Source organism: Electrophorus electricus, chromosome 1 (genome assembly GCF_041902795.1).
Source record: "Electrophorus electricus isolate QZ-2024a chromosome 1, ASM4190279v1, whole genome shotgun sequence".
NCBI lineage: Eukaryota > Metazoa > Chordata > Actinopteri > Gymnotiformes > Gymnotidae > Electrophorus > Electrophorus electricus.
The window spans coordinates 34,737,095-34,751,298 of record NC_137497.1 but is presented as its reverse complement, the minus strand read 5'-3'; the positions used below and the strand labels follow the sequence as shown (position 1 = coordinate 34,751,298).

The following is a 14,204-nucleotide window of genomic DNA, read 5'->3' as shown; positions in this document are numbered from 1 at the left end:
ACTGTTTGGTCCAGCTGAGATAGGAACTGCACTATTATACCCAGTGTGAACAACAGGGACCGCACCATTATACCCAGTGTGGACAATGGGGACCTCACCATTATACCCAGTGTGAACAACAGGGACCGCACCATTATACCCAGTGTGGACAACAGCGACCGCACCATTATACCCAGTGTGGACAACAGGGACCATTATACCTAGTGTGGACAATGGGGACCTCACCATTATACCCAGTGTGGACAACAGCGACCGCACCATTATACCCAGTGTGGACAACAGCGACCGCACCATTATACCCAGTGTGGACAACAGGGACCGCACCATTATACCCAGTGTGGACAACAGTGACCGCACCATTATACCCAGTGTGGACAACAGGGACCATTATACCTAGTGTGGACAATGGGGACCTCACCATTATACCCAGTGTGAACAACAGGGACCGCACCATTATACCCAGTGTGGACAACAGCGACCGCACCATTATACCCAGTGTGGACAACAGGGACCATTATACCTAGTGTGGACAATGGGGACCTCACCATTATACCCAGTGTGGACAACAGAAACCGCGCCATTATACCCAGTGTGGACATAGTCAGGGTGCTGCCTGTGCTTCCTGGACAGTGTTTTAAAATGGCTGGAACAACAACAGATTCTTTCACTTCATGGACTTTTTCCAGTTAAACTCTCGACTACATTATTCAAAGGATTCATTATTCTGTTTACATGCATGGTTGTGGATTCGGCTATTAGACATTTCTGCTCTACTGAATACTTTTCCTAATGGACTTTTTTTTTTCCAGGAGGAACCCAGTTTAGAGGTAGAAGCTGCACACAGCATTCACTGAATGTAGTTATAAGTTACTGAATAATTCACACTACTTAACACTTGAATAATAATAAGTGAATTATAACCCTGTTATAAGAGTTTACCTCTTGCGGTTTTGCCTGCCACTGCGGTGGTCTCCGTGGCATAGTGTACTGCTGTGAATATGTCCATCATGTCCTAATTTGCAGCGGCTGAGTTGTGGTTCATTCACGGAATATCGCGATTCAGCTGATGAATGTGAAAGTGCCTCTCACCCCTGGTGGCGATGGACGCTGGCCAGCTACTGAGGAACAGTGGAGCCCCACTGCCACAGGAAGTTTGACACGCATCTTCTCTAAATCACTTCCAATAGCAGAATATCTCTCTCTCTCTCTCTCTCTCTCTCTCTCTCTCTCTCTGTCTCTCTCTCTCTCTCTCTCTCTCTCTCTCTCTCTCTCTCTCTCTCTCTCTCTCTCTCTCACTCACACACACACACACACACACACACACACACACACACCCAAGGTCTCCATGGGCCAAAAATGCTCTAATAGAAACAAGTTGTCACAGCTCCTAAGCAGAATGCGGCCCCCAAAATTCCATCACAACTAGACCCTTTCTTCTTCAAGCATCAAAAGCAGAGCGGGGAAAAAGCCCCTCTGTTTACTCCGTTAAACATCTCTGCAAGTGCCGGAGACTGCGGGAGTCCTCCGCAGACAAGCAGGCGCCGAGAGAAGCGTCCGCTGCCCGTTCCTATCAGCGGATCCTTCTCTCTCACCCGGGATGTCCAGTTGGTGGTGGGGGATGGGGGAGGGGGGTTGTTTTTCCTCAGGAGCGGCCTTGTGTCTCTTTCGATAGGGGCGGAGAGTACACAATCAGCCCGCTATAAGTTGAGAGAAATGTGCATGGGAAGCTGAGGCCTGTGATGGATGACTCTGTCAGCATCACGACCTGGCTGGAATGAGCTTTGTGAGGAGATCGGCGGCTGGCTGAGGCGGAGGGCCACCGCCGAGCTACCGGAGCTTTGGTGCCACGTCGGGTGGAGAACATCATCTGCATGGTGCTGGTGCCTGGGATGAAGTTTGTTTTAATGGATTACTATATTTACAACATCTGTTTTCCCACCAGCTTAAACCGCTGTGAGTCATGGCCCACATATATACACTGCATCAGAAACCCCATGTTATTAGTAATACCTTGTAGGTGGGACATTGGAATTTGTGTCCCATCAATTTGTGGCTTTTAAGCTCATCAGTGGTCGGTTTTCTGAGCTCATCAGTGGTCAGTCTCTGGCCTCAGGGCTGAGACTGGGCGGGGGCACTCCCCCGGTAGCACTGCCGTCCGTGATAAACTTGAGCCAGCATGAAACCCACAATCATGGCAGATTTAATGCTGTGTTGAGAATGGCACCAAAAAACAATCGATGAACCTAGTGGATGAGAAACAGACCAGTGATAATCAGGCGAGAGAGCCAAAAGATGGGTCTCACTTGGTGATAAGTGTCCATAAAAAGGGTCCTTTGAGATCCTTTTACCTTAAAATGGCCAGTGAGTGTAGGTATGAGGTAGGAGTGTAATGAGTGTGTACTGCAGGGCATCCCACCTGTAAAGCCGTCCAGGGTTTGACAGAGAGTGAGACCGGCATTGGATAAAACGCAAAATGGGAATGAACGGGTGGCAGTGGTTGCAATCCCAATTACAGGCCTCAGAAGGCACAGAGGCGCTTCGTCGCCCAGAGCAGGTAATGGCTTTCATGAGGCGCGAGCTGAGGCTGTGGAGATCATGAATGAGCTAGCGGGGGGTGGGGGGGGCTCCCTGGACCCTCCACATGCCCAGGTGCTTCCACCAGTACGATGACGATGACACCCCCTCCTCCTCCCAACCCCCCACCCGAGTTAGCGGGAGGTCTAGCTCGTCATCGTTCCGAACGTGGCAGCCCACACGAAGCAGAACTTGCGTCTCCAGCGAGCGGCTACCTCAGCTGCGACACTGCCTCCTTTCTGATGGTCAAAGGTCCATGGACCGGTGGCACTTTCTTCAAGCCTGCTGGCTTCTACGGAGGTTGTTTCAAATTGACCATCGTTCTGACGTGGTAGTGGTGTCCTTCTTTTCTCTTTGTCTTTTTTTTTTTACAGCAAAATGAAAACTTTTGATCCAGAATGAATGTGTTAACAGCTCTGGACAGCAATTAAAACCAGTGGATCATTCAAACCTTTCAGCTAGGTTTTTCATTAAGGACCAAAACACTGGCTTGTTTACTTGGCTACACCAACGGAGCGCCCATTGTGTTTCCACAGCAGCTTTTATGAATTACATCGGAATTGCTCAAAGAACCCTTTAAAGAACGACTGGTAGCAGGATGGTTTCCTTGTAAAAAGATTTTAAGGTGTGCTTGAAATACAGCACTAATCATGTTCAATAAGTAATTAGCTAACAAAGGATGTTAATTGATTAAATGCCGTTTATTGAGACTGACAGAAAATAAATTACTCGAATAAGCAATAAAATCCAAGGGTCTCATTAACCTGGAAAATTTGCAGTGTCCTGTCTGGAGTGTTATACGGGAGCTGGTGATCGCACATGCTGGACCCAGACCTCACTCACAGCGCTAATCAGAACGCCAGGAATCACCCTTCAGTTGGATATTGATCAAAACTGACAGTGTTACCATCTGCCACACTGAACATGCATACACACGCTAATACACACAGCCACACACACAGATAGCAGCTCACCAGCTCTTTGCTCCCTGTGTTTAGATCCAGCAGGGCCCTTGAAATGGCTCATTTTGTCCCTAGCACCTTTTGAAAGTGTATAGCCGTCTTTGCTTCATTTATTTAAAAGAAATCAGGAAATTAATGCTTGCTCAACACGGAAAGGCTTGACAAGCGCGGCTGTAAAACCTTTTCTGAACCCCTCCCTGTCAGTCCTACCGCTCTCCTTTCAGTGAACGTACGTGCCCGAGGACTCGATTTCTGAAAGGGAAGGTGAATATGAGGGGAAAGCGAATTTGACCGCAACGCCCGGCCCACATTCTTATCCTCAGCACTTTTCAAAGCAAAGCTACGCCCACGCGCCTAAGCGCTTTCCCGCAGGGTCCCGGGCGGCTGGCTCGACCTTGTGCTTGTGTCATTACAGGTCTTCCCTGCCCCCCCGATGGTTTTATTTCATATTTTTATCATTTTGGAATATTGACAGGACCTGGGCCTATTGGGTAGGCCCCGTTAAAGGACTGCCACTTCATCACCGTGATGGCCTGATAACTCAAGCGCCGTCTCCTCCTGCCTCTGATCCGGACCTGGCATGGTGTTCTCCAGGAAATGCGAACTCTGCAAAAAAAAAAAAAAAAATTATATATATATATATATATATATATCTCATGAAACCTCCCAGTAATGCATGGCTCTCCTTCACTGCCAAGCTAAGGGTGTGGAGCACTGCCCTGTCAGACTGCTGCTGCAAAACCAGCAGGGAATGAGATAAGATAAGAGCATAACCTCTCCGCACCTGCTCACACATGAGCCGTCCCCTTTTCTTAAGGACACCCTTTTTTCTTTTTGCTTTTTTTTTTTTGCTTCCTGCTTGATAATGCGCATCGGGCTTATCCCTTTGCTGCCAGGACTTATGGGAAAAGGAAGGTTTAATCGGCGCTTGTCCAGCTCCTGCGCGGTAAGCCAGCAGATAGAGATGTGTGGGCTTTTTTATGGCTCCAAGTGAACCCTGGGGTCTCTCTGCTCTCGCCACTGTTAACGTCCCACGTGTGACTGGCCGGGGGAGTGGGGGGTGCTTGCTTGGCTGTCTAACGAGCACAAAAGCTCCATTTGCCTGTGGTTCCGGCGTCCCCGTCTGGGCTCGCCCGCTCAAGGCTGACCCGGCGCTACTGACTGGCAGGCCCAGGTCTTTGTTGAAAGTGGGCTGGCATGTGCTGTGTTGCTCACCTGCTCACAAGCAAACCCTTCCAGAGTCGGGGCGATAAACCCGAGTGCACGGATCACTTGGAGGAAACACCCAGCAGGCTACAGTGCACGTCAGCAGGACAAGAACATTGTTTAACTGCCTCAGACTCGCTCTGCTCTCTTGGTTTATGCATGGTAAACACTTGGCATCTCTCATAAGGCCCTTCGCTTCATTATGTGCCTGGAGCTCTGCGACGCACCCGTTCATTAGCATAACCTCAGATTAAATATTGTCCCATATGGCAGCTCCAGAGCTCGGTGTTTAATATCTAATACTGAAGGCTTGGATGAGGACTCTGATTGGACAGCCAGGGGCCCATGTTCTCCTTCCACCAGCTCCCACAGAACAATCCGCGTGAGCTCGGGGCAAAGGACTACATGTTAGTTCAGGCTTAGCATAGGTGTAGTTTACATCGAGTGGTTTAGTACCAGGCTGGATATGACTGCATAAAGCAATGCTCCTGTCATGAACAAAGCCCAGGACACAGATTCACTTTCTGGTGAACATGTGAGTTACTGTTCACAATATCTAGCCACGGGAGGTTTGTTAAATATTCTGGCGTCCTTCTGTCCAAGCTGAATACAGGAAAGCAAGCCGTTAAATATTATGTAGAAATGTGTTAAGCTCCTTGTAAATCTCAGGACTGTGTAGGAAGTGGCTGTGCTTAATTGAAATGCATGGGTTGCTGAGGTGAGATGTTGTGCTGAATGAAGTCTAATCTGTTGTGAATAGTTGGCAGCTATCTCATTCTCTCTGTTTACACCTCCATTCTCCTATTCTCATCACTTCCTATTATCACACACTTCACCAGGCTGTTCACAATCCCTCTCTCTCCCTTCATAGCCCCTATCTCTCTCTCTCTCTCTCTCTCTCTTTCTCTCTCTCACTCTCTCTCTCTCTCTCTTTCTCTCTCTCGCTCTCTCTCTCTTTCTCTCTGTCTCTCTCTCTCTCTCTTTCTCTCTCTCGCTCTCCCTCTTTCTCTCTCTCACTCTCTCTCTCTCTCTCTCGCTCTCTCTCTCTTTCTCTTTCTTTCTTCCACAACTTTGAATAATCTAGTGTACAGGTGGGTTCAGTGAAGTCACTGTGAGTGTGTTCTCACACACTGAGTGTTGTCCTTTGGCTTCGCCAGAAGTCACTTTGTGTCAGCTTCACCCTGGCGTCTAGCCCGTGGCCCCGCCCCTTTCAATTTCAGTTCAGCCAGCTGCCAGGTGCATGACTCAACACTGGAACAGACTGTTCATTTTCCTTCAGATTAAGATACAGACCAAAGAGCTGCAGTTCTTCACAATTCATATATTGGGCAGATAAACCGTAAGTGTCCTGGAATACAAAAGGACCTTCACATCCATATTCAGAGGTCAAGTTAACACAAAACAGCCTAAGAATGTGTTATGTAGGACCAAGTGTGTTTCTACTCACCAGTGTATTGCTGGCTTGGAGGAGCAGTATTATAATAGGTGTGAATTCATAATCCAACCCACTGCGGGGCTCAACATTTCCTGTTTTAATATGATAATGGTAAGGACTGCTCGAAAGAAATCACTGTCAAATGAAATCACAGCTCAAAGGAAATCACTGACAAATGAAATCACAGCTCAAAAGCAAGCAAATCTTTCTGAATCCTCCAATCTTATAGAGAGTTGCATGTGAGGGGATTCCAAAAGTCTTACTGTAATTTAATTTGATGACTCATTGAAGTTGTCCACCCTGTCCAATCACCACATTTACCAAAATAAACTGCTGGTTACTTTATATGAGCAGTGTGTATTATTTTAGAAGTATATTCACACTCAGTCTTATAGGTAATGTATATGATAGTCGTAGAATGAATATGTACACTTAGGAACTTTATTAATGTCATTTTATGGCAGCTGTGTCATTTTAGTAAAACTTGCTGTTAAACATAGACTCTGGCCTAGTTGTACTGGCTTAGGGATAATTTCCATGGAGACAGTATCCCCATGGTTGCTGTTGACAAGTTGCTCAAAGGAAGTGGCTGTTTAAAAGAGCTTTTGCTAAATGCTGAAAATGAGCAAATGAACACAAATGACAGTGAGACAGGTCAACCAGGTCTGTGAGCTGGTAGAAGGTTTGTCAGCTGGGGGAAGGTCTGTCAGGTAGTTGAAGGTCTGTGAGCTGGGTGAATGTCAGTGAGCTAGGTGGTCTGTGAGCTCAGGGAAGGTCTGTCCATGGAAGGTCTACATGGGGGACCAACCTACACTGGCCATACGAATGATTTGTCACTATTTCTAAACATGTCTCTATCACACACTTGCTTGAGATCATACCCTTATTGTTCCCCATGCTCACACACACACACACACACACACACACACACACACACACACACACACCAAACTTCCTGGCAGGACATGGTTAGATCTACACCTTTATTAGGGCCTCGTTACAAAACGCTCAGGGTGCAGTACACTTGCACCAAAGTCCAGGCTGATATCGGTATTGCCCTGCCCCACCCTCCGAAACCCAGAGGAAGACCACCAAGGGAAGACAGACAGCTGGGGGTCAGGGCACAGGTAGCCTCTGCGCGGATATGAACCACGCAACGTCACAAGCACTGCTAACTACTGAACCCTCCGTGCAGTAGAAGTCAGCGACCAAACCTGGACACATGCAGAAACATCTAGTGAGCTCCTCCTGATCTGGGGAGGGCTTTCCTTAGAGGAAACCATAACATGTTCGGGCTAAAATTACCTGTTGGCTAAAATTAATTGCCACCACTGACCTTGTGAGTCTGCCAATCGAAAAGGGCCTCTGTAGAATTTCCATACACCAAAATAGACATTCAAATATATTTAAAGCATGCTTGTGACAAAGGACAGAGCTGATGGCCGTACTGAATATTAATATTTTATAATAACTCCATATAGCATAGCTGTAACAGAAATAAATAGCTCAGTTTGTACTGATAATGTGCCATATTGTCAGTACGGGCCAAATGATACATTTCTAATGCCTATGCCAAGTCAGGGTGTTTGAAAGAGAGGCACTTCTGGGCTGCACATGTCATCATTTTGTTTCCTGGTCGTCTACCAATTGCACCAAATGAAATGCAGCGATCAATTCAGGGCCGAACAAAGTGAGTAGGAATTAGGGAACAATCTCTTGTTGCATCTCCCATTCCAAGCCGTGCGTGTGAAATTGCATTTCGCCGTGAAGAACTTCAATAGACCCCTTGGGTAATCCACTGCATCATGGCACAGACATATATGTGCACTCCTGCGGGGGCTTAAGCGAAGATGGGGCTCTCCGTGGCACAGCGGAATGGCGAAAACGTAATCGAGTCTCAGGCACGAATTCGATTGGCTGTTATGTCTAGCGAACAGGGGAAGAGGCGGGGCCAGAAACACGCGGGGGCTCGGTCACGCCACCGCGACCACCGTCGTCATGTCTCGTTACTCGGTCCTTGCAAGGTCACTGCAGGGTGTCCCACATTGCCGTTTCATTTGTACAAAACAAATGGGAATTTGTCAGATCGCTGTTTGTCCGCTGACATCTTTTGACGATGACAATTACAGTCACATTAACATTTACAGCACATTTACAGCACAACAGCAGACACTGTTGTCTCGAGTATCTAATGCGTTGATCAGTATAACAGCCATCCACTGCACGTCTATAAATTATGCAAATGGTCTTGATTGGCTACTTCCTTTTCACTGTATATGCATAATTCTGCTCCAGACAGTTCCTGGTGCGACTGTTCCCTCTCTCTCAGGATTTGAGCATTCAAATATTTATACATGTCAGAGGCAGATTCGAGTCATTTGAATGACAGCAGAGCATATGATATGTAGATTGGTGTTTGTCACTGCTGGATGGGAGGGAGAAGGCACACCCCAGTGTGGTCAGGACCAGCAGAGGAATGAACGGCTCTTACATTACCTCACTGATTACTGACCTGTGTTCTCGCTCCCTCTCTCGCGCTCTCTCTCTCTCTCTCTCATTCCATTTCTGTATCCCCCCCCTCTCTCCATTCCTCTTGCATTCTCTCTTCCTCTCTGCTCTCTTCTCCTGCTCTCTCTCTCTCTCTCTCTCTCTCTCTCTCTCTCTCTCTGTCTGTCTGTATCTCAGGAACGTGAGCTCGGCTGGAGAGGAGGCGCGCCGGCGGATGAGAGAGTGTGAGGGTCTGACTGACGCGCTGCTCTTCGTCATTCAGACTGCACTGGGGAGCACTGAGATTGATAGCAAGGTTTGGCTTTGCTTCTTCCTCCATCTCCCTTCCTCATCCTCCCTTCTCACCAAGCTGTAAAAAAAAAAAATAGCTCGCAAGTGTGCACACAATCCAAGCTCCATTCAATATCTGAAATACTAAGAGGACTGCATTTGTGAGCTGGTGTGTGTGCGTGTGTGTGCGCGTGCTTGCATGCGAGTGCACCTTCGCTGTGTGCCATAACAAATAAACAGTTCTGTGGTTGGCTGCCCTCTCAAGGTTGCTAGGAGCCTATCTCCTAAATGGCATTCTTTAATCATGATTTAGCAGCCATCCTCCTCGCGCGGCTCAGCGCGGTAACGGCATGGCTGGGCTGCGTCCACGGTAATGAGAACTGAGCGGTGGGCCGCGGTGATGCCACGCACGGGACACCTGGCCCCAGGCGCTCCGCCTCTGGTCATTTTCCGACTCCGGCTCATTATACTGGCCATGCTATCTCAGCTTTACCACGGCCGGATTCTGCGCCCCGTTTACCGGCATAGCCTTCGGGATGATCTTTCGCAAGAAAGATGGAGGCGCTACGGTTCAGAGGAGGGGCTCATTTTTTTCCCCGATGTAACATTAATGAGAAGGTCCAGGGGCCTGCAGAGAACCACTGTCTGTTCACACAGAGCCCAGAAAAATGATGGCTTTTCACAGGGGCATTGTTTGAGGAATAAGATATGCAGATGCCGTCCTTCCAACGAGAGGGCGCTCTTGAGACCACTGATCCAACATTCATGCAGCATTCTCCACTCATAAATAACCTGTACCGGGTCACACAAAGATTATAGCTCTTTGTTGCTCAATAAGGGCTTATTATTTAGTTTTTTTTAACCTGATGCTTATTGTGTGGTATCTACCATGAATGGTTCATGGCTACATTTATACTAATATGAAAAGTACAAAGTTAAAACAGTGAGGAATGACGACAGTGTGGATCCCAGTGGCAGACGCCGGGGTTGGGACCACTGCTGTGGGCCTCCGCGTGCCTCAGTGCTCTTGCGCTCAGCTCTGGAGCTCCCCGACAGCCTGCCCAGTGACTGATGCAAGACGCTGCCCTGGATCAGGGAGCGACCAGGCAAAAGAAGTGGCAAGCACAATCCAGCAGCTGGGGCAACACACAGATCACATCACGGGAACACGGGTACTGGCCTCCGCATGCAGTCCTGGGTGGGTCTGGCATTAGCTGCCGCGAGCGCTCCCAGGCCTCTGATCTCGTCCTGGGACGGTCAGCCCAGAACTTTGACCGCCAGGTGCGCCACAGAAGCGGGTGTCGCAGGTCAGCGGCTCTCATTATGCTTGAAATGCCGGTGTGTAATTTCAAGAGCGTTTCTTTGACTGCACTCATTAGTTTAGTTTGCGCGGACGATGGTCCGTGTCACGGAAAAAAAAACAAGCGCCTGCCAGCGAACGGCCCATTTTTCGTTCGGATTCCTCCCCGTGCATTCTCCCGTCTCCGGTGGCAGGCCCCACCACCCGTTCCACTGCTCCTGCCATCTCTTCCCTCTAATACCTTGTTAAATGGAGTGTGAGGCGTTGGATCTGACGTGCCATTTTTCCCCTTCACTGGACAGCTTTTTTCATTTCATTTCATTTTTGTACACATGGAAGACCACAGCAGATTTCCGATGCGCAGTAGCACCCAACTGGCCCCCTCTGCCACTCTTACAGGACACAGAGGGAGAGGGAAACAGCAGTAGAGAGTCAGAGAGACTGAGAGGTTGACTGAGTTATTCAGGGCGTAACCCTGTCCTGTTTAGCCAATGGACAGGTCAGAGTTCTTGGTTCTGTAAGGGCTACCTATAGACCTTATTGCCTTTGATCATTATTTGGCTCAATATATGTGTGTGTGTGTGTGTGTGTGTGTGTGTATGTGTGTGTGTGTACGTGCAAGCTGATGGATCTCCAGTCTGTTTAGGTTCAGCATATGCTAGACAGGGGGGATCTGTCTCTGGCCAGCTGGACTTTATCGGGAGTTCAGCGGTGCCCACATCTGGCCATTACCTGCCTCTGTCTCTTACTAAATGTCTCAGCACCGTATGTCTCAAACGTACTCTCTCTCCATCTCTCTATCCCCCCCTCCATTGCTGTTTTTGTTTATCTGCCCCCCCCCCTTCTCCCTTCCTCCCTATGGTCCCCCAGACCATAGAAAACTGTGTGTGTATCTTGCGGAACCTCTCCTACCGGCTGGCGGCAGAGACGTCTCAGGGACAGCAGATGGGGACGGAGGAGCTGGACGGCCTGCTGGGCAGCGACGCCAACGGCAAGGAAGGAGAGAGCTCAGGCTGCTGGGGCAAGAGGAAGAAGAAGAAGAAAGCACAGGATCAGGTGGGCCGGCTCCCCACACACACCTGCTCGCTAGCTGTTAGCAGCACTTCAGAGGCCCCGCGCGCGCTCCTGGTTAAAGTCACCGCCGCGGACCCTGCAGTAACGAGGAGAGCACTCCAAGCTGGCCCGCGTGACTGAGGAAAAGGCGGGAGCATCGGGTTATGAGCGAAGCTGAACTCTGACCATTTATGTCCCCGTTTTGCGTGCTTGGATTTATTCAATTTGCATACACCACTTGGCGAGGGGCTTTTGTTCCTGTGTTGAGGGGTCTCCTAATATGCAGATACATTTAGCAATGATGTCATTTCCAACTCAGTTGGCTAATTCTGTTTGGTTTTATGATACACACAGAAGAATTTTTGATGGCCTTTCTGGATTTTGTTATTCTGCCTTTTCAGTAAAAGAAATAATCCATGAACAGACTGTCTATAATTGTCAACAAATAGTTCTATCTGGCACAAAGCTTCTTTTGTCAGAATGTAAACGTCCTATTTAACAGCACAACAGTAAAGTGAAATGGAATGTCAGGAATATCTGCAACCGCTGGTTTCCTGCAGTCCATCTTATTTATTTGATGCACTTTGCAACAAATTAAATCTGTAATCCCAAATCTGCAGCCTGGTGGTTGGATTTAAGAGCGGCGAGATATGAGTGGCGAGATAACAGATGCTTCCATTCTTCTCCCGTCAAATTCCAGCCAAACTCCGGATAAATCATCCTGTTTCCGAGCGGGTTCAGCTGAGGTTGAAACTCCCAGCTGTGTTTACAGGCTTCCCATGCACGGCAAATGGTGTACGTTCTCACAGGAGCCGCTCTGCACCACCCACGTAATGCACATGCGATGCACGTGTGATGAAAGGTGATAGATGTGAGTGCTTGTCTCACCCTAATTCTAACTCAACGAAGGTAAATTAAATTAAAACCCCATTGAAAGGCACATGCCCATCCATCACACAGGGCCCCCCTGTAGTTAAGATTGTGGTGTCTATGGAGGACATGCCGGTACGACCATAAACCCGTCTGATTCAAATAATACATCAGAGTGATTGCTCTGCCAAGGTTCCAGAGATAATATTCCTTTATTAAACACTGTGTCTTCCTACTGCGCACAGCAAGACACCCAGAACATTCCGCCGCTTTCGGGTCTATGCATAAGTTAGCGTCCCACACTTTGCTATGCACTGAGATCTATGCTCTTCCCCTTTTCCTAGTGCAATGACCCCCATCCATTTCTTTTATAATCAGCTGAAGTTAACAAAAAGTCAAAAAACTGCTCCTCTAAGACAAGTAGGCAACGCCTACTGCTACACATCGGCAGACACACTCTTCACTCTATGTGGCTGGACATCGTCCTCAGACTGAATACCCTGGACACTTTGAAAAAGGACACCAGGGCAAGATCAACTCGCTCAGCTAAATCGCTTCGGGAGGCGGGTCAGCGCTATGTGCTATGTAGGGAGTGTTCAACCAGCAGCCTCCCAACCTCTCGAGCCAACACTGGGGAACGAACACACTCACGCATGCCCGCCCGCACATGCAGTTACGATAAGAACGCGCGCGTGCACACGTCACATGTTGTTTTGATGTTTTAAGCGCGCAACACTGCACGGCTGCTCCGGGTCGCTTTACCTGCAGAACGTGTGGCTAGCGCGCTCCGGATTAGAACCGCCGTCTCATTGTCTCTGAAAATTGCACTCCTGCCGCTGCCATAACCTTTGTTTTCTGCTCACGGGAGGCTTTTTTTTTTTTTAATGCCTGATTTGTCAAATATGAACAGTTTTTGAACGACTAAAACAAAATTCCACGGCAGAGGAGCTAAACGGAGTGGCTCCCCTTGCCGGTCAGCACCTCATCTTGGCTCAAATAAGGCTCTGAGTTCTTTCCAATTTCTCTCCCGAGTTACGAATCCAATGCCGACCAACAACCCCCAAAAAATATTTTTTAAATCCATTCCCCTTAAGTTAATGAGACCATTAGTATCGCCCACGGCTTCAAAGAGGAGGAGCCCGAGCAGGCCCGTCCCCACCTCTCCCGCGTGCTCTCCGACACGCTCCATCCCTCGTGCATGGCGCCAGACACTGGTTACTCAGTGGTGCTATAATTATAGCAGCGTGACAGCAGATGTCACTCAGCAGCCGTGTCATTATTGCTATATCTCAGCTCTAAACGAGCACCTTTCTCACGTCCACACCGGGTCCGCTCGTGTCCTCCTCGCGCTGGCGTGCATTAGGGTCACTTGCTTTACTGACGCACTTAAAACAAGGAAATTCCGCATGCATAGGTATAATGTTATAAAGTATAATGTTCCTGTCTTTGACCAGGAGTGCAAGGGTCATTACATACCGAACCGAATTAAAACGATGCGATTACGCGAAATATTCGGACGCGGGTTTTTTTCTTTTGACTAAAAACTACACACACCGGACGCGACGAGAATTTATCTTTTGGAACTTCGCAGCCTGGTTCCCGAACAGTGATAAAGCGGACAAGACGAACAAAATGTCTTCTTCAAGGAGATGAAGACATCTTTTTGCTGCTCACAGAACAATGCAAACGATTTTGGAACATCCGATTTTGGAAAAGGGAAAGCAGCACGGAGAGTTTCTCAGTCTCCTACAAGAGGCGAAACTTTATGCTGAGCGCTGATGCAGAGACCTTCGAAAGTCGGTAACCCGGTTTGGACCGGAGAACAAACCACAGGAAGCCCGAAGACCCAGAGCACCGATTAGGACTGTTTGACAGCAGACGTCGTCAAGCCCAGTTACATTCTCTGTGCTATACTAACACCAGAAGCGATGGTGATTGGTCAGTGAGTTTTTGTTGCCGGCGAAAGTTCGCAAAAATCGAGCAGAGGGAGAATAAAAAAAAATCATGTCGCGTTTTAGCCGCCATC

General features: G+C 48.4%; 1 protein-coding gene across 6 annotated transcripts in view; it reads left to right on the top strand.

Moving 5' to 3' along the window:
* Positions 1 to 14,204, top strand: part of ctnnd2a (catenin (cadherin-associated protein), delta 2a) — a 186,434-nt gene that overhangs the window by 146,233 nt on the left and 25,997 nt on the right. For all 6 annotated transcript variants that reach the window (XM_081717028.1, XM_081717046.1, XM_027004434.3 and 3 more), the window contains 2 exons: positions 8,863 to 8,980; positions 11,126 to 11,311. In XM_081717028.1, the coding sequence (XP_081573154.1) occupies positions 8,863 to 8,980; positions 11,126 to 11,311 (304 nt within the window). The remainder of the gene's footprint in view (positions 1 to 8,862; positions 8,981 to 11,125; positions 11,312 to 14,204) is intronic.